This window comes from Hemicordylus capensis, chromosome 1 (genome assembly GCF_027244095.1).
Source record: "Hemicordylus capensis ecotype Gifberg chromosome 1, rHemCap1.1.pri, whole genome shotgun sequence".
Taxonomy (NCBI): domain Eukaryota; kingdom Metazoa; phylum Chordata; class Lepidosauria; order Squamata; family Cordylidae; genus Hemicordylus; species Hemicordylus capensis.
In genome coordinates this window covers 386,499,562-386,525,194 of record NC_069657.1, presented here as the reverse complement: position 1 = coordinate 386,525,194, position 25,633 = coordinate 386,499,562, and the positions used below count along the sequence as shown (strand labels likewise).

Sequence of the window (25,633 nt, the reverse complement as noted above, 5' to 3'; positions counted from 1 at the left end):
ACATACAGAATGAGGAAAATGTTTATACTTTGTATGAGAAACAATCAGTGAAAAAAAAGAGTCATGACAAATAGTACTATAAGACAGCAAAGATTACATCATGTAAACAAATATAAGGGAGTAAAAGTGAAGACCATCACCATTAAACTATTTCAACGTCCTACAAATATGCACAGTTATGCAGAATGAAAGGTATGACTATGAGTGTGCATATACAACACTGCAGAGGCATTGTTTAGTCACTGGTTTTGGCAAATCTGAATTATATATTATTTGGATATTTAACTTTATTAAGCTTTTAGTATATGTTATTAAGAGAGTGAAAGTTTTTCAGGAAATCTATCTACAGTTTGGATTTTCTCCAAGACACCACACAGCTTCATAACTTGTATGATTAGCCTTAGGAAGGAAATGGGTAAACCATTTGGTTAACTATCACAACAAATCATTATAAATAAAGTCCTGCAAAATCCAAACTTTTGCTGTCTTAACAACTTACCCAAAACTTTTTTCAAGTTCATTAACCTCTAGCATATTTGTTCTCTAAATACAGGCTGTGAGAAGGGTGTTTTTCTCCCCATCTGCTCCTAGCCCATGATCTATATTTACACCATTTTTTAAAGTAAAAGGATGATGTGATGATTTAAAAGGAATACTATAATATCCCAAATGAACCACCTATATTCAAATCAATTTTTGTGTGTGTGTGTGTACGCACACATTCACAAAGACAGACACACAGTCTACTCCATCTGATACCAATATACCTAAATGCTTTCTGGCACCCTTTAAAATCTTGATATCCTCCTATTTGAGGACTGGTTTCATGTCCTCAAAGAGCTTAAAATAAAAGTTTGTTGTTATGCATTGAACCTACACCTATTTAAAATCAATAATAAAAATGGGATGTAAAGCACACAACAGTAATGAATTATTATTATTATTATTATTAATAATAATAATAATAATAATAATAATAATTTGATTTCTATACCGCCCTTCCAAAAATGGCTCAGGGTGGTTTACACAGACAAATAATAAATAAGATGGAACCCTGTCCTCAAAGGGCTCACAATATTAAAAAAAACCCATGATAGACACCAGCAACAGTCACTGGAGGTACTGTGCTGGGGGTGGATAGGGCCAGTTACTCTCCCCCTGCTAAATAAAGAGAATCACCACATTAAAAGGTTAGCAGGGGTTAAGACAAATGAGGTAATGAGATTAAGACAAATATGGAGCAAGATCAGAGGGAATTTTGAGGAATTATAAGTTTCTTAATACACTTATTTCTGGTACAGATATGACTTTTGTTTTGTGTATCATCAGTTTTCTCTGAAGACTATATATGTATCCAAAGGTAATCTACAACTAGGAAAATAATGGTTACTTTCAGCTTTTATCTGTCAGTATGGAACTGGAGAGCGATGTAGTATATAACCTCAATCACTGTCTAAATCAACTATTTATTTATTATTTAGTATTTCTCTGTGTAAACTGCCCTGAGCCATTTTTGGAAGGGTGGTATAGAAATTGAATAAATAAAATAAAAAATAAATAAAATAAATATCAGAGATCCCTGGAAGAACAAGTGAGTATGCATAATTTCTATTGAATACAGTTTTTATAAATTGACACTTAGCATTTTGTTTGAAAGTGTACTGTAGACTGAACTGGACGAATAGATCTACTCTTATAATCACTAAATCCCTGCCATGCTTCATCTTGTCTGAATGTTTTGTTCATTCCATCTTCACTTCTGATCTTACTAAAATCTGTGCAGTCAGTCAATAGGCAACTACTGTAGATAAGCTGTTGGCAAAAATTAGAAGTATGAAATTGGTTCTAGGCCCAAAAGGCTAAGGGTACCTGGAGAGATGCAGTTGGTGCTCAGCTTTACCCAGCAGCTCTGTTAGTTTCAGACATTCATCCTTAGCTCTTGCTGCATCCTGCTGTGCTTGTTCCAAACGCTGTTTGTTTTCATTGATCTCTAATTGTAATTTTTCTATTACCTTAAAATACATAGAGAAACATAGCAAATTCACTTATACTGTATGCTTAGTAACATTTGATCATCATAAAGGAAGTTAAAATCACCACAAAAATTTGTTGTAGTAGTAGTAGTTGTTTTGCGGTGGGTGGATTCCTATATACTCTTCTGTCAACAAAAACTGATAAACAGAATTGTAGCATAGAAACTTAGAAGAGGAACTGAACTATCAAAATCCATTCTTTAGCTAACTTACTTTATTGTTTTCTTTTGACTCAATGCCATTATCTTTAGTTCAGTTTAGTTCATTTAGTTCATTTCCCAAAACCTATATAATTACCTGCAAACAAATATAGTAACTTCAATAATCATACACAAAACATAAACCGTTAAACATCACGATAACCACATTCTTATTAGTTCTCAATTATTTAATGAAGAAATTAATTGGTATAATAAGAATTATATCAATTATTACAGTATGTGATCACAGTAATTGAAAAAGATACGGATCATTCTTACTTTTCTAATTTTTGCAGTGACCCTGGGAATGTGTGTGTGTGTGTGTGTGTGTGCATACACACATACATACATACACATTCATTCCCAGGGTCACTGCACAAAGTGGAGTGTGCGTGTGTGAAAAGCAAGCAAGCAAGCTAGCTAGAGGCATTTATTTAAAATGAAAAATAAACAAAAAATTGACAACTGTCAACTAATAATAAGGCAAACTCATAATTTCAGACTATAGGCATAAATATAGGCTCCCATCATTTTCTCGAGGGAAATGTCTAAAGTGAACAGATGGGCTTTATACCATCCCCTCAAGATAAATCAGCTCAGGTTCTGTCGGACCAACAAAAAAGCAAATTTTAACATAAAGAGACTTTTGCTGAAATGGCCTCCCTTTACCTGCCAGATGTTTGAGTCTAAAGGATTTAAGGCAATATACTACATCTGATAATCTTCATTGCGTACAGAGAGCAGCTTCTCAGTTTGCTTGAATCCAAGTATCCCACAGAAAAGTTTATAAATATCAAATTCTCATGACCTTTAGCAAGAAATAACAACAAAAACTTGTGCTACATATCCAATACTGACTTAACATGCTCTGCCTAGTCTAAACCAACTTTGGTATTCAAAAAAGTGTTTCTAACTCCTCCTCTGCAATTACTGTTTATTTATGCAACTCACAGAGACATGAATAACCAGTAAAAATGATATCTAGGAAAAAATGAATATTAGTAAATTGTCTTGCATTACAAACCAAAGGCAAAGGGTAAAAAGACACCCTGGCACCTCCAGAACTTCATAAGACAATCCATAGCCATAACGGATTAACACCTACCAACATACCCCTACTCAAGCTAGAAATGGAAGGCAAAGCCCCATTAGGACAGGATTTTAAAAGAAGGGAGAAAAATAGTAGATGGGAATGAATAGATAGCTAGGCAATATCAGCATCATTAATTGTCATGTTATATTGTACAAATTCTCACATTTGGCAAGCAAATATATTCTAGTATTTCTGTAAAACATGTACCTCTTAAACCAGCACAAAACTACCATTAATTCAGTGATGCAGCAAAAATATTTGGATATAGTCATATGTAGGTGTATGGAAGGGGGAAAGGGAGGGTGGTGGACAGTAGCACAGGAACAAAGACAAGAGGTATACTGTACTTGAAACCATTTATTGCCAGTAATTGTTTCCAATTCACCAACCAATGCATTTCAAGTCGAAGGACTCTTCTTCAAGAGTAACTGAATCAGTAACAAAGTAACCTACACATCAAATAACCTACACATCAAAAATACAAAATTCTGCTATGAGTTTAGTGTAAGAATTGCATTTAAATATTCCATTAAAGGCGAAAGCAGGAGTTACCTCAAGCCTATCATTAGCACTGATGGGCAAACTTCCCTTTCAGAAACATCAGCCATGGGGCCCCATAATTAGAACCAGGTGTTCTGTCGGGTGATCTTAATCCTTAGCCCCCCACTGTGATCGTGATCCAGTTCCCTCTCACAGCTGCTATTTGACATGGAAGAAGATTTCCCTTGGTTGGGAGATTCCAAGGGGAAAAAACTTTTCCCTTGTCAAATATCAGCCATGGCGGGACAACACAGTGTTGTCCCTCCAAGGTGGGGATGCATGGTGGAGATAAAAAGGTTGCAACCAATACACCCTGTAACAAACACTTCCAGAAGTTGTTGTCTACTAGGGGTGTGCAATTCGGATTTTCGGTGTTTCGATTCGGATCCGAACCGAAACACCCCTGTTCTGTTTTGTATCCGAATATTGCCCATCCGAATCATCCCTGATTCGATTCGGAAACGAATTAATCCGAATCCAAATTGATTCGGATTTAAAAAACGGGTCCTGGGGCCGAAAGAGTAGGGTGGGGTGTTAGTGCCCAATGGGTGGAGGCTACCACCCCAATTGCAGAGGGATTGGGCAAAGGGCTGATTTTTGGTGAATTTTTGAAGTTTTAGTGTCTTTGGGGCAGATTGGGGGCATAACGTGGGATCTGGGCCAAAAGAGTGGGGTGGGGTGGTAGTGCCTAATGGGTGGAGGCTACCACCCCAATTGCAGAGTGATTGGGCAGAGGGCTGATTTTTGGTGGATTTCTCATAAGTGCACTTGGGGGGTGCTGGGGTGGCCCAGAGCGAGTGGTGGTGTAGTTCACATAGGGTGCCAACCACCCCCCATGGGTTTATAACCCATGGGGTACAGGGTTCTGTTGTTTCTGAGGTATTCTGAGTGTGGATTCTATGATAGCAAATTAGAGTGGATTCATGGTGTCTCATAGAAAATCTCATTTGCTATCATAGGGGCTGCTTATGGGGCTGCTGAAAGCTCCATTATACCACCTTATAAGGAAAAACCTTAAAGACACGTAAACTTCAACAATTCACCAAAAATCAGCCTTCTGCCTAAATCCTTTGAAAAAATTCAGGTAGCTTCCTTGCCCCTACCCGGCACTACCACCAACCCCACACCGCTCTAGGCCACCCCTTTCCCCCCGACGTGAAGCGGTACACCCTTCATTATACCTAATGGGGGAAAACCTTAAAAACGCGTACACTTCAGAAATCCACCAAAAATCAGCCCTCTGCCCAATCACTCTGCAATTGGGGTGGTAGCCTCCACCCATTAGGCACTACCACCCCACCCCACTCTTTTGGCCCAGATCCCACGTTATGCCCCCAATCTGCCCCAAAGACACTAAAACTTCAAAAATTCACCAAAAATCAGCCCTTTGCCCAATCCCTCTGCAATTGGGGTGGTAGCCTCCACCCATTAGGCACTACCACCCCACCCCACTCTTTTGCCCCTGGGACCTGAAGTTTGAGCAGACGTCACATCAGACCTTTTTGCATTGAAGTCAATGGGATGCAAAAAGGCCGGAAATTCAAATAGACATCATTGCTCAAAATGTAGAGGGGGAAAGAAGGCCACAAAATGGAGCTCTGAAACATCCAAATATTTCGGATCCAAAACAGGGGTGATTCGTTTCGGATCCGAAATTATTCGGATTTCTCTGAGGGTGATTCGGTTCGGCTCCGAATCACCCGAAATTTTCTGTTTCGGGTACAGATCATTCTGTACCCGAAACGTTTCGCACATCCATGTTGTCTACAACTCCCATATACCCCAGGCAAAGGCCACTTCAGCTGGAGATGCTGGGAGTTGTAATCAACAAGATCTGAGAACTCCTGTTATAGGGAACACTGGTTAAGGCCCTCTGCTCCCTATCATGGTCCTGATCAGGATCACACTGTTCACAACAGTTGTTTTTAAAAAGAAGAGTTAAGCTCATCAAACCTAATGATGAGCGTAACATAACATCTAGCTTGGCCTGAGAAAGGGGGAAAAGATCTATTCTTTAGCTAGTGTCACACAATATCATTGGGAAACCTGGAATTCTTACAAACATGCTTCTCCAGAGTCCAAATTATATATGTGCTTTGTCAGGGGATCAACTGTAAATTACAGTACATCTAGAGATAGGAACATTGGTCTTACCGTGAAGGGTTCTTTTCCCCTGTAGTAGGAGATCCTCAGCAAGGGTACTGGACTGCGCATGCCCGAGACAGAACTGGACCATATCATGTGATTTGATTGTAGGCAGAGCCACCTCCCAGCCCCAGTTCCAGGGCTGACGAGCGAGGAAAGGTAAGGTCCATGGAGAGAGCCCAATGAATGCGTGTCAGCCATCCTATGAAAACAAATAGAGCGGAGGCAAAGAGGGCAACAGCATACAAGATAGAAACAAAAGGATGACAGGTAACAGGAAAAGACAGACCTGTACGCTGTACCCTGAGAGTCAGCAATGCTGACCGGCTGGACCCCCTCCCAGAAGAGCAGACCCTAAGCAACGAAAAAACACATCCGGGTGGGGCCTGAGGATCTCCTACTACAGGGAAAAAGAACCCTTCACGGTAAGACCAATGTTCCTTTTCCCCCTGAGTAGGAGATCCTCAGCAAGGGACATGCCCAAGCTAAAAAACCAGTCCCTGGGATGGAGGATGTAACTATACGACTTTTTGTAGGACCGTGAGGCTGAAAGCCACCTGAGCTTCTGAAAAACTAGAAATTTTATAATGGCAGATAAAGGGCATGACAGAGGAACAAGTTGCCACCCTACATATTTCTGCCAGGGGAATGTGAGCTGAAAATGCTGCTGATGTGGCTGCGCTTCTGGTGGAGTGGGCAGTCACCCATCCCCCCCCCCCCCAGGCGGCGGTAGTTGTAAGGACTTATATGCCAGGAGGATACAGGACTTTATCCACCCAGCCAGGGTAGCCTTGGAGACCCTATTGCCAAGGCTCGGAGGATGGAAGGAAATGAAGAGCATGTCGGACTTGCGGATATAGCTTTCAGAAAAAATGTAAAATGTAAAAACCCAGGCATTTATTTGATTCTCTGCTGCTGCTCTTTATAATCTTTATAGCTTTTATGCTTTTTGTTTTAATTTTTTAAATCAGATTTGTTTAATATTTCCCCCCCACTTAATATTTTAATTGTGTCTTTTTTACCATCTTGTGTTCAATTTTTTTTTTTTTTTGCTGTAAACCGCCTTGGGATTGCTTTAATGAACGGCGCTATATAAATTTAACAATCAATCAATATCCCTGGTCCTGCGTATGTACATCCGTAGGGCTCTACATACATCAAGCTTATGCCACAGCTTTTCTTTGGGGTGTGTGGGAGCAGGGCAGGAGGAGGGGAGCACAATCACCTGGGATCTGTGAAAAGAGGTGTTGACCTTAGGCAGGAAGGTCGGATCTAGCTGGAGATTCACTGCATCTGATTGAAAGGTGCAGAACTCCTTCCTTGCAGATAGAGCACCCAATTCGGAAACCCTGCGGGCAGATGTGACCGCCACCAGGAAGAGAACATAATAGGAGAGCACTTTAAGAGAAATGGAATCGATGGGTTCGAATGGAGCCTTCGTGAGCGCATTCAGGACACGGTTCAGGTTCCAGGAAGGAAAACGTTTGACAGGAGGAGGCGCTAGATTGGCCGCACCCCACAGGAATCTGGAGATGTGAGGATGAAGTGCTGGTTGGCTGGTAGAAGAGGATGAGATGTTCAATACTGAGGCCAGGGCTGAGGCCTGTCATTTGAGGGTACTAGGGCAGAGGTGAAGATCCAGTCCAGCTTGAAGGAAGGCGAGGACCTCAGGCACTCCTGCCGCAAGGGGGTCCTTCTTGTGAGAATGTGCCCATCATAAAAAGGCCAACCAGGTGGCTTGATATATGCGGTTGGTGGAAGGCCTCCTGGAGGCCAATATGGTATCCTGAACTTGTGCAGAATACCCCTTTGCTTTCAGCTTCACGCGCTCAACCTCCAGGCAGAGAGCCGAGCCACTGGGGGTCGGGATGGCGGAGGTTGATGCAGCAGATCAGGACGGGGCGGAAGGTGCCACAGTGGGTGGATGGCGAGTTCTATGAGGTCAGAGAACCATGGACTGTGGGGCCAAAACAGCACGACGAGGATCAGATCCGCTTTTTCCATCAGCAGTTTCTTGATGACCTTCCTGATAACGGGAGTGGGAGGGAAGTGTAGAGAAGACCGTTCGGCCACAGAGAGTGGAGTGCGTCGGTTGCTTCCGCAAGGGGAGATTGGTATCTGGAGATGTAGCGGGGAAGCTGGTGATTGGTTGGCGAGGCGAACAGGTCCACCAGTCATTTTCCCAGTATCCTGGACATCTGAGAGAAGACTTCCGGGTGCAACGACCATTCTCCCAGGTTGAGGGACTGAGCCAGTCCACCAGATTGTTGTCTTTGCCCTTTAGATGCTCGGCAATGATGGAGAGGATGTTGTTCTCGGCCCAGCGGAAGAGGAGGTCTGCTTCCTGCATCAGATGCCTGGACCTGGTGCCCCCCCTGCTGGTTGACATGGGCCTTGACCATTACATTGTCCATCCTAAGGAGAACATGTTGACCCTGGAGAAGGCGATGGAAGTGGAGCAGAGCCAGACAGGCTGCTCGAAGTTCTAGCCAGTTGATTGGATGTCTGGACTCCTCTATCGACCAGGATCCTTAGGTCACCTGCCCCTTGCAATGTGCCCCCCAACCCAAGAGACTCGCATCCGTTGTATCGTGCGTCGGGGTTCCGCCAAGGGTCTCCCTAGGAGGAGAGACGGGGACAGCCACCAGTGCAGGGAGTGTTTGACTCACTGCGAAACTGTGATAGTCCTGTGTGAGACTGCCATGATGTTGTCTTGGTAAGGCAGGAGGGCCCACTGGAGGAGACACGAGTGCCACCTGGCCCAAAGGGAGCAGTCTAGGCAGGCTATCATTGATCCCAGCGCTTGCACCAAGACCATGACATCCTCCCTGTGTTTGAGCAGGAGAGGGCAGAGTTGACATGTGATCTTGTCTCTTCTCTCCTCTGGAAGAGACACCATCCCCTGTGCCGTGTCGAACAACGCTCCTAGATGTACTAAGTGTTGGGTCAGGACGAGATGGCTCTTGTCTGGGTTGACCACGAATCTGTGGTCCTGAAGGGCCGTCACCGTGGTGTGGACGTCTCTGATGGCCTGTTCCCTGGATCACGCCCGTATAAGAAGGTCATCGAGATAGGGATGGACATTCACTCCCAGGAGGCGCAGGTGCGAGACCATGACCTTTGTAAACACCCTCGGGGCTGAGGACAGGCCGAAAGGCAAGGCACGGTACTGGAAATGGTTGCCATTGTAGGCGAAGCTAAGATGCATCCTGTCGTGGTCTCTGATTGGGATGTGCAGGTAGGCTTCGGATAGATCCACTGAAGCCAGGTAATCGCCTGGCCGGATGGCCTCCTTTATAGTATGGAGAGATTCCATCTGAAATTTCCTCTTCCACACAAAATAACTGAAGGTTTTTAGGTTGAGGACGGCCCTCCAGGAGCCGTCCTTTTTTTGGGACCAAGAATAGGATGGAGTATGTGCCAATACATCTTTGCGCAGATGGAACACACTCTATCGCGCTGATCTGCAGCAGGTGGTTCATTGCTTGGAGCATCTGTTGATGTTTGACTGGGTTGTTTGACCTGGGAGTGGGAAGGAAACGTGGGCGGGGAGGGGAGACAGGATCTATGGAGTAACTGTGGGAGACAACATCTATTACCCAGGCGTCGGAGGCCGTGGAAAGCCAGGTAGTGCAGAATTCCGACAGCCTGCCACCCACTGGAATGGCGTCATTGTTTGTGCATAGAGATGGAGGTATTAAATTGCTTGGATGCGGAACCTCTGAAATTACCTCGATACCTTGGTTGCCACTGGGACCTGCCGGCGCCCCGAAGGGTTGAAACCTGGCCTCCCTGGCTGGATAGTTCTGTAAGGCGGGTTGCCTGTAGGGGCAAAAGGAGAAACGTGAGCCCCGAAAGGAGTGCCTATCTCCCCTACATGAGGAAGGCATGGCCTTCTTTTTGCCTTGTGTTTCAATGAGGACCGGTTCCAGGGCTGATCCAAAGAGGTCAGTCCCGGCAAAGGGGGCTGAGGTTAAGGCCAATTTGGATTTAGAGTCCACATTCCATGATTTGAGCCACAGCGAATGGCGAACAGCCACTCTGGCTACCATGGCCCGGGAGGGGTGCTGAATGCAGTCTAAACTCAAGTCCGCTGCCAAGGCGGCTGCTTTGGCCATTTTGTTTATGCCTTGTTGCAACTTGGGAAGCTCAGGAGGGACCATTTTGATCAGCTCCTTGGCCCACAGCACAGATGCTCAGGCAAATATGGAATTTGTAGTGGCCATCTTAATGGCAGAGGCGGACGCGTTGTGAACCTTCTTAAGGAGGGTGTCACATTGCCTGTTTTCTTGGGACTTCAATTGTTCCTGCCCTTCGGACTGCAATATCGCCCCCGAAACCAATTGGGCCACGGGTGGATCCACCTTAGATGGCTAGCAGCTCGGACACTTCCGAGGGCAAATGATAATGTTTCTTGGGGAAGCTGCCCATGGGTTTGGTAGAGGCCGGGCACTGCCATTCAGTGCACATAACCTTCTGAAAAAGGGGGGGGGGCGGAGGGACCACCGGCATAGTTGGTTCAGAAGATGGAAAAACCTGAAGATCTAGAGTAGAGGCAGACTGTGTAGGCTCAAGTGGTGAGACACTGTTATGTCAGAGGGAGCTGGCCTGACCAGGATAGGAGCTAGGAGGAGGGGCTGGATGGGGAGGAGAGGCTGGGTGGGGAGTAGGGCAGGGGAGAGGGGAGAAGGGTTTGGAGGCACGGGTCCCGGTGGAGGCCTGGCCCTCCTAGATCTCTTGTCACTCTGAGGGGACGAGGAGGAGGAAGATGAGGACACTCTGCGTTTGCGTTTGTCCCTCCGTGGCAAGGACCTGGGTAGGAAAAATCCCCGTTCACACAATGGGATAGCCCTACGGCGTGGGCTGGAGTCGGGAGAAGAAGAGAAAAGTCTATCACAGCCCTTCCTATTGTGAGAGCAACAACATCTTGTGAGAAAACAACATTGATGTTCAACATCTAGCCACCGCTTTTGGATTTGGGTTGCGAGGCAAGGCAGGTGGGATGATGCCTGAAGTGGAAGGGACCACGGGCTGTTGTGCAGGGTCTCCCATGGGTAGAGATTGGGATTGTACCCCCAACAGTGGAGCCACAGGAGGCTCAAGGGCAAATTCCCTTCTGAAGAAGTCCCTAAGCCATTGAGTGGCCCCGGGGGAGAAGGGATCAGTACTCACTGGAGTTTGCTTGTTCGTGGAATCCTTCCCGGATGCAGAAGTGTCCGACAGCGGGGAGGGAATGTGCGGGCCAGCCGGTTCCCCCTCAACCGCTGAGCCCACGGGGAGGCAGAGGAATGGACGCCAGGAAATTGCCCACCGGGCTCTGGTAATCCCCCTCGAGATCAGGCCTCTTGGAGCTGCTTGCTGTTTTGGCGCCGTTTTTGTTAAGTTTCACTTTCGAGGGCTTGCAAACGGTTTGGATAAGCAGCCGTTCGCTCAGGCACTTGAAGCTCTCAAATCTCAGCAGGAATTCTTTGCGCCTCTTTCGCTTCTTAGGAGCAGCCTGGCCCCCATTGTGCTTAGATTTTTTATGGGCTTTACAATGCTGCCGGGCTGAAGCCTCAGCCTCCATCTCCCCAGACGCTGAAGCATGGGCGGTAGAAACAAGCGGCAGCAGGAGAGCTCCCTGAGAAACTGCAGCAGGGAGGTCCTAGTGCTACCCAGGTTCTGCAGTAACGAAACTCCCTCCAATAAAGAGCCCTGAAGGAGCTCTTCAGCGTGAGCTAATTCCATCGAAAAAGGAGTTAAAGCAAAGAAAATAGCAAGTGTGAAGTAAAGCCAATCGGGCCAAATGGAAAATGAAAAAGGCATTTTGGGAATTCAAGAATTTTGAAGCCAAATGCAGCCCGACTCTCTACCCACCTTTGCACAATCTACAGAGAAGGGGGTGGGTGGAGAGAGGGGGGCGAGAGTAAGTAGAAAAGCCAAGAAAACGCTACCAGTCAAGAAAAGATCCAAGCTCTCTCCAGACATCCTGTCCCGAGCAAGACAGAACTGGAACTGGGGCTGGGAGGCGGCTCCGCCTACAATCAAATCACATGATATGGTCCAGTTCTGTCTCAGGCATGCGCAGTCCAGTACCCTTGCTGAGGATCTCCTACTCAGGGGAAAATGGGGGCTTTCCTCTGTGTAGATTTTCTGATATATATTTAATAGAGTTTATAGCCTGAAATAGTGGAAAAAGTAGTTTGCTTTTTGAGTGTTGAAAAGAAAAATGCTTAAACACAAACTTACAAAAAGATTTTGGAAGCAGTACCCCTGCCTTCCCATATTAACTGTTCATGTTTCACAAACTCAACCTTGCCTAACCTACTTCACAGGGTTGTTGTGAAGAGAAACTTAAGCATGTAGTACACTGCTCTGGGCTCCTTGGTAAAAACAAACAAACAAACTCCTTTGAGGTACACTCTCCAATCGCCCACAGAGCTGGTCATGCTCAAAACAGTGCATGAGACTTGACTCAAATTGAATCGTGCTACCAAATATGACTGCCTAGTCTTGTCAACAGGTTCATTCACACTTTTTTACAAACACCTAATTTTATAGATCCTTTTATAAGGACCTTAAAATTACTCTCTTGGCCTATGTAGCTCTTCATCCCTGCTTCCATTTTGTTTTGATCTGCTTGTTCTTGAATGCAACATGTATTGAAACATATCTTTGTTATAGCTGGGGAGGCTTAGAAGCCATTTCCTTGACTTACAGATGATTACTATAAAGAAGCATGAGAACCTTTACATTAGGGAATGCAAGAACTCCTGCTTCTCTCTCTCTCTCTGCCCTCCATTGCAATATGTCTTTTTCATCTCAGTTTTAATTATGGCCGTCAAATGCTCTCAAGCAAAGACTTTACTGAGGCCCCAACTTCTGGTTTCTTTATTTTTATCTCCCTGGTGCAGGAATGAGAGCTGCCCATAGAAGACAATGAAGAACTCCAAGATTTTAGCAACAGCATGTAAAGGTAGCAGAAAAGTCAAGATATACCACTCTTGAGACACAGAAAATAACTTAGCATTTTCTTATTTCTATGGGCCCTGAACATACTGAAAGCTTCTGAGAGCCCTGCATGCTCAAACAAGTTCTGAAAACAAAAAAAACCATGTTTGAGTTTATTACACATATTCCCTCTCTTTCAGTTTACAAACTTACTTATTTCTGCAATCTTAGGGAGGCCTCTGCCTAAGTAGAAACCACTACACGATCTCTGGCTGGCTCTGTTTCACATCTAGACCCATAGGTAGGGATGTGCAAACCAGCTCAACCTCAAGCCGGTCAGACATTGAACTGGGCCCAGTTCGGCTCCAGGTCAAGCTGAACCTGTTGGGCCGGTTCAGGGCCAGTTCGTGTTTTTTGGGGGGGCAGGTGTTTTATTAAGGCGCACTTGCTGCCATTGCCAGGCTCTGTGGGGTTCTGTTGCAGCCGTGGTGAGTCTCCTGATGCCCCTCCACACTCCTCCACCCCCGGTCATTTTTGGTCCTTTCCGGGCCATATTTGGCCCATTATGTACCAGGCTGCAGTGGCAGTGGCCATTTTGGAGGCCACCGCACATGCCCAATGGTTGGGTACATGCAGAGGTCCATTGGGTATGCACAGTAACCTCCAAAATGGCACCAACTCCGCAGGCAGGCCCCTAATGGGCTGTAAACAGGAACAGACCTGGTTCGAGTATAGTTCCACTCAAACCAGTTTTTGTGCACAACCCTACCCATAGGCACTCAGTCACCTGGGATTACTATTAGAAGAAACACATGGAACCTGCAACAAAATGTTTCATCTGCACAACCCTAATGCCCAGCTCCAGGATGCTATAAGTTATTAGAGATTTAAGTAGACAAATTACTTCTCCTCTCGCATTCCCATGTTTCTGTTGTTGCTTTTTCCAATGTTCTATGGGTCTTGAGAACCACTGAGCACCCTCAGTCACCGTCAGGCTGTTGGGACTTTATTTTGTCTTCTTTACCTTTTCTTTTAATTTAAAAACCTATTGAATTTTGCTTGCCAAGGGAATCCTATGAGTTTGTATAAACCACTACTCTATTTGGGGGTAATCCCATTTTGCTTTCAATCTGATTGGCACCCAGTTGCCTGAGTTTATTGTTAGTATAGAAAGACGATGAGGGACGAACAGAAGGAACAAGATGCAAGAAATAGTAACAGTACACACACACATATATAGTGGCCTGATTCAGATGTAACACAGAGCCAGAACTGAATCCTGGTTCTCTGTTATGTCCGCTAGCCTTGAGTGCTGAATCCAAGTTTCAGATTCTGGCTTATTTTGAAACTCTGGCAAGAATAAGAGAGAATCGCCCAGTTTGAACAAAACAAAAGATTCTGGTTTAATCCTGGTCCTAAACCAGGATTAGAAGTAGAATCCTTCCTCCTCTTATGCAAGAATGGGAGGAGGAAATGAGCCTGAGGTCAGGGGATATTATGTGAAACCAGGATTCAGTCTTGGTTTCATGTTACATCTGAACTAGGTCACGGTATTGTTTTATGTATCCTATTCTCTTCTCTCCTCCAACCTCCCAGCTCTCTGAACAAGCATTCCTTTCCCCACCTCCCCAATCTTTGATAATGCGTATGAATTGCTATGTGCTATGCAAAGGTTCAGAATAATTTCTTCAAGTATTGAAGACAAAGTTAAAACACAGAAATAAAAACCTTACAACAATTTAAAACCACAATTAAACTAAAAAGCTTGGGTGAAAAGGTAGGTCTTTAAAGATCTTTTAAAAGTTTTCCGAGATGGGAGGGGGCTTTCATCTCGACAGGGAGTGCATTCCAGAGTTTTGGGGCAGCAACAGAGAAGGCCGGCCCCCACACAGCCACTAGACAAGCTGGTTGCAGTTGCAGACAGACCTCTCGGGATGATCTCAATGGGTGAAGGGGCTCATAGCGAAGAAGTGGTTCTTTTAAATACCCAGGGCATAAGCTGTTTAGGGCTTTATAGGTCATCACCAGCACACTGTATTTTGCCCGGAAACTTATGGGTAGCCAGTGTAGCTCTTTCAATATAAGAGTAATATGATCTCTTTGAGATGACCCAGAGACCAACCAGGCTGCTGCATTCTTCACCAATTGCAGTTTCCGGACTACGTAAAAGGCAGCCCCACATAGAATGCATTGCAGTAGTCAAGTCTGAAGGTTACCAGCATATGTACCACCATTCTAAGGTCGTTCATCTCAAGAAACGGACACATAGGAACATAGGAAACTGCCATATACTGTACTGAGTCAGACCATTGGTCTATCTAGCTCAGTATTGTCTTCACAGACTGGCAGCGGCTTCTCCAAGGTTGCAAGCAGGAATCTCTCTCAGCCCTCTCTTGGAGAAGCCAGGGAGGGAACTTGAAACCTTCTGCTCGTCCCATAGCGGCTTCATCCCCTGAGGGGAATATCTTGCTCATACATCACACACTGAGGGGAATATCGTGCTCACACATAAAGTCTCCCATTCAGATGCAACCAGGGCAGACTCTGCTAAGCTATGGGGACAAGTCATGCTTGCTATCACAAGACCAGCTCTCCTCTTGCCGAAGCTGATAGAAAGTACCTCTGACCACTGCTTTAACCTGGGATACCAGGGAAACAACAGGTTGCTTACCTGTGAACGAAGTTCATCTAGTGGTCATCTGTTTGATCACACCAATGGGCTTCAGGCATGCACTGAAGTCCATTTGGGATCCTTCTAGAGCTCTCTTCATGACTAACTTTTTGGTGGGAGCTCCTCCCCTTTGGTGACATCACCCCCTCCTTCCCCCAGTTTGAGTGTCCGCCAATCTGAAAGAGACTGCAGTGGAGAGGTAGGGAAGGGTGTGTGAACGAACAGACGACCACTGGATGAACTTCATTTACAGGTAAGCAAACTGTTGTTTATTGTCGTGGTCTCTCGTTGTTCATACCAATGGGCGCATCACAAGCTGACTTATCTGGCAGTGGGCCTGCAGTCACTAGAAGACAGAATGCAAAACAGCTCTCTCAAACTCCGCATCCTGTCTGGAGCACAGGTCTAGCGTATAGTGCATCACGAAGGAGTGAGGAGTAGCCACTTTGCAGATGATGTCAACTGAGATGTTCCTGTCGAAGGCAGGGGAGGTGGGTATCACTCTTGTGGAGTGGGCCTTGATGGATCTTAGAAGGTCCCTACCCGCTAGTTTGTAAGCTAGAGTGATTGCACTCACACTCCACCTAGCTATAGATTGTGTGGCAGGTTGGGAGCCCAAGGACCTGGGGGCGTGGGAGATGAATAAGGCTTGGGTCTTCCATATCTTTTGTGTTCTTTCCTTTTAGAACATGAAGCAGCGGTGTACATCAAGTCACTGAAGGGTCCTTTCCGCCTGCCAAGTCGGATTTGGGAAGAAGACTGGTAGAGACAGAACCTGCGACCTGTGAAAAGTACTCACCACTTTGGGGAGAAAGGTAATGTCCAGAGACAACTGAACCTTATCCCTGTGGAAGACCAGATAGGGAGGGTCCACTCTAAGGGCTCTACATTGGCTCCCTCGGCGCACCAAAGTGACCGCCACAAAGAATGTGGTTTGCTAGGTAAGTAGACGGAGGTCACAATGAGCTAGTGGTTTGAAGGGTTTGCATACCAATTAGGTGAGCACTAGGAGAAGGTCCCATGCGGGGGGAGAGACTTGAGCGGTGTGTCAGGATACAAATTGGTTAGACCCTTAAGCAACTTCTTGAAAACTCGGGTTTGTAAAAGGAGGCTCCAAACCTCACATTGTAGTATGTGCATATATTGTTGCCAAGTGTACACAGACCCAAGACATAGAGAGTCCCATAGTTTTCAGATAGTCAAGTAGGGAGGAAGTAGGTGCCCAGTAGGGGTCAAATTCTGTGAAGTGTTTCCACTTCCTTCTGTACGTCCTCTGGGTTGATGGCTTCCGAGCAGCCTCTAGGATTTGCTGCAAGTGAGGGCCTATGTTGAGAAGAGGAGCCATGCCGTTAAGCGCAGTTGTGACAGATCTGGGTGCCATATGGAGTCTGCATCTTGAGTGAGGATGTCCAGCAGGCTGTGGAGGTGGATCAGTCCATCCAGGGCAAGAGACGACAGCACTGGGAACCACGTTCTCCGTAGCCAGTAGGGTGCCACCAGAACTGCCATTGTGGGTTCTTTCTTCAACTTTTATAGAACCTTTGGTATCAGGGGAAATCGGTGGAAATAGGTACAGGAAGATCCCCATCCAACACAGAGCAAAGGCATCTCCCAGGAAGTGACGGCCCACGCCCATCCGAGAGCAAAACTGGATGCACTGACGGTTTGCTTGTGTGGCAAAGGCATCCACAGTTGGTGTTCCCCAACATCAGAACAAGTCCAGGAGGATCAAACGGTGTAGAGTCCATTCGTGGCTGATTACCAGAGTCCAACTTAGGGAGTCTCCCAGGACATTCAGATGTCCTTGAATGTGAATAGCTGAGAGTTCTAGGTCGTGTGCAATCGCCCAGTGCCAGAGCCTTTGACAGTCATGTTGTCCGTGTGAATTTGATGACCCTGAAGAGATGGCAAGAGGCCCTTCAGGGCCTTGAAGACTGCCAGAAGTTCTAAGTAGTTGATGTGCCTCCTAGCTTCCAAGGGCAACCAGTGCCCATTTATTTGAAAGTCTAAAGCATGCGCTCCGCAGCCTAGTTTGGACACGTCCATTGTGACGGCTATCAACCATCTGTCCGAGTGAAGGGGAGACCGACCTCTAAGTGCCGATGAGAAGTCCACCAATGGAGCCCTTGACTGACAACGGCAGTCAAAGGTGTTTGTTCTGCTTGTCCAGTTGCAGACTGAAGTGATCTAGGAACCAATACTGTAGCACCCGCATTAGGAGCTGCGCATGTGGTAGGGCTGAAGTTGTGTGTGCCATAAGTCCCAGCATCTTCTGTACAGTGTGGCTGTTTGCATCAGTTGAGTTGACAATCACCGGGCCATATGTAGTAAGGTGCAGATTCTTTGTTCTGGGAGGAACACCAGCACAGAGACAGAGTCTAGGACTAACCCCATGAAGGGAATAACCGTGGTTGGTGTCAGTCAGGATTTTTCAACGTTTATCTGCAGGCCCAAGTCTTCCCGCATAGCTACTTGGCGCTCCAGCAGCTGTGGTGACAAGGCTGTCAGCAACCAGTCATACAGAAACGGGAAGATGGCGATGTTTTGGCAGTGGAGATGGCAGAATACCATCGCCATGCATTTCATGAAGAGCCTTGGGGCTGTTGAAAGACCAAAGGGCAAGGTCTTGAATTGAAATCTGTGGGTCCCTACCTGGAAATGCAGGAAGCTGTGGTGTTGTGATAATAAGCATCTTTTAGGTTGATTACTGCAAACCACACTCCCGGAGACAAGAGGAGCACTATTTCCGGGATGGTCACCATGCGGAATATGGCGTATCTCACAAAGCAGTTCAAGTCCCAATGGTCCAGGATGGGGCATAGGTCCCATCCAGTTTCAGGACCACAAAGAAAGGGGAATAGAAGCTGCTGTCCAGGCGGTCCATCGGATCTTTTTCTAATAGTGCTTCTATCATCTGAAGGAGTTGTGGTGTTGGAGTTCATCTCCCAAAGTGAGGTGGTAATCTTTGGACAAAATCCATAGCATATCCTAACCGACGATTGTTATGACCCACTGATCAGTGGTTAGAGAGCCCCATGTTTCCAGATAGGGCCAGCGGCACATAGTGGAAGTGAGAAGAGACGAGTCACTGTCTCTCGCTGATGGTGTAACATGTGTAGTTGCTGTTTCATGAGATTCAGTCCCTCTTTTTTCAACGTATTGGACAGATCTCTTTGACCTCTGCAGAGACCAGTCCAATCGCCTGTACCATGACCTCGATGGTGATCTCAAATAGCACCTGCTCCTCACATGGTGATAAGAAGAAGGGGAGTGGGAGTGGGCAGGTAGCCCCTGTAGTCTTCCCAATCCTCCCAGCCAGATTCTCAACAGAGGGCATGCCCATATTTGGGGTCATCAGTATAGTAAGAGTCATCATAATTATCCCCATAGTTCGTTCATTCATTCATTCATTCATTCAATTTCTATACCACCCTTCCCAAAATGGCTCAGGGTGGTTTACACAGAGAAATAACAAACAAATAAGATGGAACCCTTTCCCCAAAGGGCTTATATTCTAAAAATAAACATAAGATAGACACCAGCAACCGTCACTAGAGGTACTGTGCTGGGGGTGGATAGGGCCAGTTACTCTCCCCCTGCTAAATAAAGAGAATCACCACGTTTAAAAGGTGCCTCTTTGCCAAGTTAGCAGGGGTAGCAGGGTATAATAAGCCTCTGGGGCATAGTAATCATCATGTTCAACATGCTCCGAGTGTGAGGGCAGAGGAGCCTGTGGCTCTGGTACCGAATGCCCAGGTAGTTGTCTCGGTACCGTGGAGGAAGGCAGCTGGGGATGGTGTGCTTCCGCAGGGTGCGCTGCATCTTGAGGCAGCACCAGATCACTCACCAGTAGTGAGGAAGGTTGCAGAAGGGCTGCTGAGTCTGTCCCTGCTGGCAGCGTGTTCACTTGGAATGGTCGGGGGGTTAGAGGCGGCAGTGTTTGGTGAGCAGCGGCCTCTGATGGCTCCTGTAGAGAAGGCCTGGTGTGCGAGTCTGCCTTCTTTTGCTTTCTGAGTGCCGAATCCAAGCGTACTTTGCGCTTGGGCAGCCCGGCCATCAAAGGTTTCGGAACCAGGGTGACGATGGCTAAAGAAGTTGAGGGTGGCAAGTCCTCTGGACAGGGTTGTGATAGTTGCAGCACCTCCTGGGGAGGGACTGACAGAAGGGCACGAGGGGAGAATGCCAAGGTCTCGGTCAGCACCAGTACCTGTGTAAGGGAAGGATCCATATCGGGCGCAGCCGCTTCAGGCGTTAAAGTGGCCATGTTAGGTCAGTGTTCCAAAGTACAATAGTCCGGCTGCTGTTCCCAACCAAGACGTAAATGATAAAAGTATATACGTAGTTGTGATGGGACATATATAGGAGCTCGTGAGTGAGTGTGTGAGGGTTACTCTAGTAACAGGCACAGAAGGTTCAGAGGGGGAGGAATTTAAAATAAAGGCAGTAGAGACAGAGAGAGGAAAGCGAATGCTGGATTTTGTTGCATGGGAGGAGGTTTTGTTTTGGGATGAGAGGTGAGAGATTTGTTGGTGTGTTCTGAACAGGAAAGATTGTTCGTGGGCAGGGGTTGTGTGGAACTTGAAGAGTGAATGTGTGGAGGCTGGAGAACTAGCAGTGTTCTGGGCAGCTCCTAGTAACAGACAAGTAAGTCTGGAAGAATTCACTAAATTTATAAACCCAGTTTTAATTACCTCTGTCCCAGTTATCTCACCCCCCTATATGTTACATTTTATCCAAAAGAAAAGAAACACTCAGAAAGTTGAACTGCAAAGAGCAACACAGGCTCAAGATATGGAAGAATTACCACCAACTGAAGCAGTTGCTCAGGCGCAGGTGGAGGTGTTGGAAATAGATGATGCCACTGTTGCTGAACTGTTTCAAAATCAAAGCCAGGCAACCTCCCCTTTGCCTTCACCTCAAAAACCTGAATGCCGTTTAACAGAAAAGCAACATGAACTAAAGCAAAAAATAACTGAGCACATAAACCAAACAACCAACAGGGTTCGACTTCCAGCTCTAAAAACAGGTGCCAAAAAAACAACTTGCTCAGGCATTAAAAGATGTCAGTGCTGCACTTGCAGAAATAACAACCAATAATTTGCAAGAAACAAACCAACTAATGTACAGTGCAGCAACAATAACAACACAAGAGCTCGGATATAAGATCAGTGGACCTGTAAAAAAAGAAAGCAGTACATCACCTAAATGGAAGATTCGATTAGAAAATAAAATCTCCAGGCTTAGATCAGATGCTAGTAAACGGAAAGATATGAAAGACAAGAAGCTGAGGAATGAAAACACCAAACAGTATCTGGTACCACCTAGATTCAAGGAAAATTAGAGAAGTCCTGGAAATAATAAAGCAGCAAATAACAGCAGCGTCAAAGAAGATTAGCAGATATGAAGCCAGAACTACACAACACAGGCAGAATCTCCAATTCCAGTCAAATCAGAGACGTTTCTACCAAAGCACAGAAGGAGAAACTGCAAGAAACATAAAAACACCAAATCAAGAAGAAACAGTGCAATTCTGGCGGGAATTATGGGACAATCCAATAGATTATAATAAAAAAGCAGGCTGGATGAAAGAGGTCAAAAAATGTAACCAACAAATGCAAGATCTAATAATAACATCAGAATTAATAAGTGAAAGAGCATAGAAAATTAAAAATTGGACTGCTCCAGGCGACGATGAACTGCATGGTTTTTGGCTTAAACACCTAACAAGCCTTCATAAACAACTATCAAAACAGTTCAATCACATGTTGCAAGGAGGTGATATTGAACAATGGCTAACAAGTGGGAATACTCATCTCATCATGAAAGACCCAGCAAAAGGTACAGTTCGAAGTAATTATAGACCAATAACCTGCCTGCCAACCATGTTCAAATTATTAACTGGAATAATAGCAGATGAAGTGATGCAACACTTATTAACTAACAAATAGCTTCCAGTTGAACAGAAAGGAAATTGCCCGAACACCAGAGGTACCAAAGACCAGCTGCTGATTGACAAAATGATTTTAGAAAATTGCAAGAGAAGAAAAACCAATCTAAGTGTTGCATTGATTGACTCCAAAAAGCCTTTGAATCATTGCCTCAAGACATGGATACTAAAATGTTTAGAAACAACTGGTGTCAGCAAAAACATTCAGATATTTATTTTAAAAAGCAATGAACATGTGGAATACACAGTTAACAATCAATGGCAATACACTTGGACAGGTTAGCATTAGAAGAGGCATTTTCCAAGGGGACTCACTATCCCCTCTGTTGTTTGTAATTGCCATGACCCCACTTTCACAAATACTAAACAAAACAGGCCTCGGATACCAAACATCTAAAACATCAAGTAAAATCAACCATCTGCTGTACATGGACGATCTGAAGTTGTATGGAAAGTCCCAGTCAGAAATTGATTCACTGCTAAACACTGTCCGTATATTCAGTAGCGATATAGCAATGGAGTTTGGACTAGACAAGTGTGCTGCATTAAAAATGAACAGAAGAAAAATAAGAAAAACAGAAGCAATAGAACTGCCCAATGGAAGCAACATCAAGAACCTGGAAGAGAAAGCACATTACAAATACTTGGGTATTCTCCAGGCTGATAACATCGCACACACTGAAGTTAAAAGAAAAATGGGAAGTGAATACATCAGGAGAGTTAGAAAAATCCTCAAGTCCAAACTCAATGGCGGGAACACCATACAAGCCATAAACAGCTGGGCTATACCTGTTATCAGATACACTGCAGAAATAATAGACTGGACCCAGGCAGAGCTAGAGACGCTAGATCATAAGACCAGGAAAATCATGACCATCAATCATGCTCTGCACACTCCCGCAGTGATGTCGATAGGCTATACCTCCCTCGCAGCTCAGGTGGAAGAGGAATGCTGCAAGTCCATCAAACAGTAGAGGAGGAGAAAAGAGGCCTTGAAGAATATATCAAGGACAGTGAAGAAGTTGCACTTAAAAGGGTCAATAACGCGAAACACCAATGAAAACAACACCAATGAAAGAAAGCAGGCCTACAAGAAAGAACAAGTCAAGAACCGAGCAGAAACATGGAAAAATAAGCCCCTGCATGGTCAATATTTGCACAATATAACTGGAAAATCAGACATCACCAAGACCGGGCAATGGCTTAAGAATGGTTACTTGAAGAAAGAAACAGAGGGTTTAATACTGGCTGCACAAGAACAGGCACTAAGAACAAATGCAATAAGAGCAAAAGTCGAAAAATCCACCACAAACAGCAAGTGCCGCCTTTGTAAAGAAGCAGATGAAACTGTGGACCACCTAACAGCTGTTGTAAAAAGATTGCACAGACTGACTCAAAGGCATGACAAGGAAGCAGGGATGATACACTGGAACATCTGCAAAAAATACAAGCTACCTGTAGCCAAACATTGGTGGGACTATAATATTGAAAAATTTGTAGAAAATGAAGATGTAAAAATATTATGGGACTTCCGACTACAAACAGACAAACATCTGCCGCACAATACACCAGATATAACTGTAGTCGAGAAGAAAGAAAAACAAGTCAAAATAATCGACATAGCAATACCAGGGGATAGCAGAATAGAAGAAAAAGAAATAGAAAAAAATCACAAAATACAAAGATCTACAAATTGAAATTGAAAGGCTGTGGCAGAAAAAGACCAAAATAATCCCAGTGGTCATTGACACCCTGGATGCAGTTCCAAAAGACCTTGAAGAGCAGCTCAACACCATAGGGGCCACAGAAATCACCATCAGCCAATTACAAAAAGCAACTTTACTGGGAACAGCCTATATTCTGCGACAGATATCTAACACAACAGCAACAACATTGACAATAAAATTCAGCCATCCCAGGTCCTTGGGAAGGACTCCATGTCTGGATAAAACAAACCAGTCAATAACATCTGTCTGACTGTATAAATAAATGATAATAATAATACTGTACATTTACACTGTTTTTTAAATCTTCCTTTACTATTTTAACATTATCCCTTTCTGTTCTTGGAGCTGGACTCTCTACAGCAGTTTGAAGTCCTAACTGAAAATTCTCCACATCTCCTTCCCTCTTCTTCTATCACCTGTTTTAAGTCTCTCTATATCAGACTTTAGCCCAGTTTACAAGATGGTTCAAATTATTATGAAAAAGTCTGCAATAGTCTTGGGCTTGCATGCTCCTCTCTCCTCTGTGAGCAAGAAAAAAACTGAAGGCTTCTACTTTCACTTTTGAACTAACCACAGCTCCCCATTACTCCCCAACTCAGGGAACTGTGGCTTATTCAAACTATGGAAACTGTAGCTTATTGAAACTATGGTTAGTTAACATACCAAAACATCAAACCATGGTTTCAACCTGGTTTGTTTCAACTAAGCATAGTTTGAACAAACCATTTCCGCAAATTTGGACATAATTTGAAAACAGAAGCTTTCAATCACCTCATCTCTTGATACACAGCAATGTGAGCAGCTGAGACACAGCTGAGAAGCTGAGCAAGCCTTTCTAAGCATCTAGCCTTTTCTCCCTCAAACAAACTAACAAGAAGAGGAGAGTTTTGCAGGGGCTGTTTCTCTTTAAGGGGTAGGTCTTAGTCTCTCTATCTTTGTGAGTGTTACTTGTTAGGGTTCCTTGCTAGGGTTCCTTGTTAGGGTTAATATATCAGAGGGCTAGGAGTTCTTAGGGTTCCCTAAAGGCACTGTTTGCTGATTGGTGGGGGTGGAGTCAGCTAGGGCTGGGCGGGGCCCCACATTCCTTTCCTTTGGCTCTCATCCTGTGTGACAGTTGGAAGGCTACTCTACATATGAGGTGAAGGCCCGAGAGCATAGTGAACAGGGATAGCAAACAGGACGTAGGAGTTTTGCAGGAGTTTAGCGGGAAGTGTGCGGGGCAGCCTGGAACGAGCCCCTGAAATCGCGATCGCAATTGCGATCACAAGGAGCCTGGTGGAGAAGAGAACGTAAGTACATATCCCTCCCTCATATCCCTCATATTCTTGGGAAAGGCTGTTTGGACAGTTAAATAGCTGACCATTACAGCTGAGACCTATCCTAACAAAATATCTAATAAACGGACAATAAGCTCCCTAAATACTGTAAAGAGCCAACTAAAACAGTATGAAGATAGGTCAGCAGGGGAAGGGGCACTTCCCAGTGTATTGCACAGAGTGCCACATGTACGACTATTTGCCCCATGGGCAGAAGTCGTGGGTGTGTGCTCGGTGCAAGGAGCTCCTGGCTCTCAGGGAACAAATCCATTCCCTCGAGACCAAGGTGGTGGATCTGGAGAAGCTCAGAGAGGCAGAGAGACATGTGGACGAGACCTTCAGGGATAGAGGCATCCCACTCCAGAGCCGGTAGCTCCTCTGCTGTCAGGGAGAATGAAGGTCTTGGGGAAGGAGGACATCAGTCTGAGGAAGAGGGAGATGCTTCTTTAGAAGGGACCCCTTCCGTGGATGATGAGCCCATATCCTCTTGCACAGGGGATACTCCTCTGGGGGTGGGGGCCTCCTTGTAGTTGGTGATTCAATCATTAGGGGGATAGAGAGATGGGTTTGTGACCCGCGTGTTGACCACACGGTGACTTGCCTGCCTGGTGCGAAGGTTGCGGACATTACGCAGCGTCTAGACAGGCTCCTAGGCAGTGCTGGGGAGGAGACAGCTGCTGTGGTGCACGTCGGCACCAACGATGTGGGGAAATGCAGTCGGGAGGTCCTGGAAGCCAAATTTAGGCTGATAGGTAGCATTTTGAAGTCCAGGACCCCCAAGGTAGCATTCTCAGAAATGCTACCTGTTCCACGCGCAAGTACAGTGAGACAGGCAGAGCTGAGGGGTTTCAATGCGTGGATGAGACGGTGGTGCCGGGAGGAGGGGTTTAGATTTGTTAGGCACTGGGACACATTTTGGGGCAAGCAAGGCCTGTACAAAAGGGACGGGCTGCACTTGAACCAAGATGGAACCAGACTGCTGGCGCTTAAAATCAAAAATGTTGCAGAGCAGCTTTTAAAATGACACTTGG

At 45.5% G+C, this 25,633-nt stretch overlaps 1 protein-coding gene across 12 annotated transcripts in view; it reads right to left on the bottom strand.

The window, feature by feature from the left end:
- SDCCAG8 (SHH signaling and ciliogenesis regulator SDCCAG8) overlaps positions 1–25,633 on the bottom strand; it is a 231,402-nt gene that overhangs the window by 123,388 nt on the left and 82,381 nt on the right. For all 12 annotated transcript variants that reach the window (XR_008317478.1, XM_053301744.1, XM_053301752.1 and 9 more), the window contains one exon: positions 1,870–2,012. Coding sequence is in view for 11 of the 12 variants with exons in the window: in XM_053301744.1 (XP_053157719.1) it covers positions 1,870–2,012 (143 nt within the window). In the remaining variant the exon portion in view is untranslated. The remainder of the gene's footprint in view (positions 1–1,869; positions 2,013–25,633) is intronic.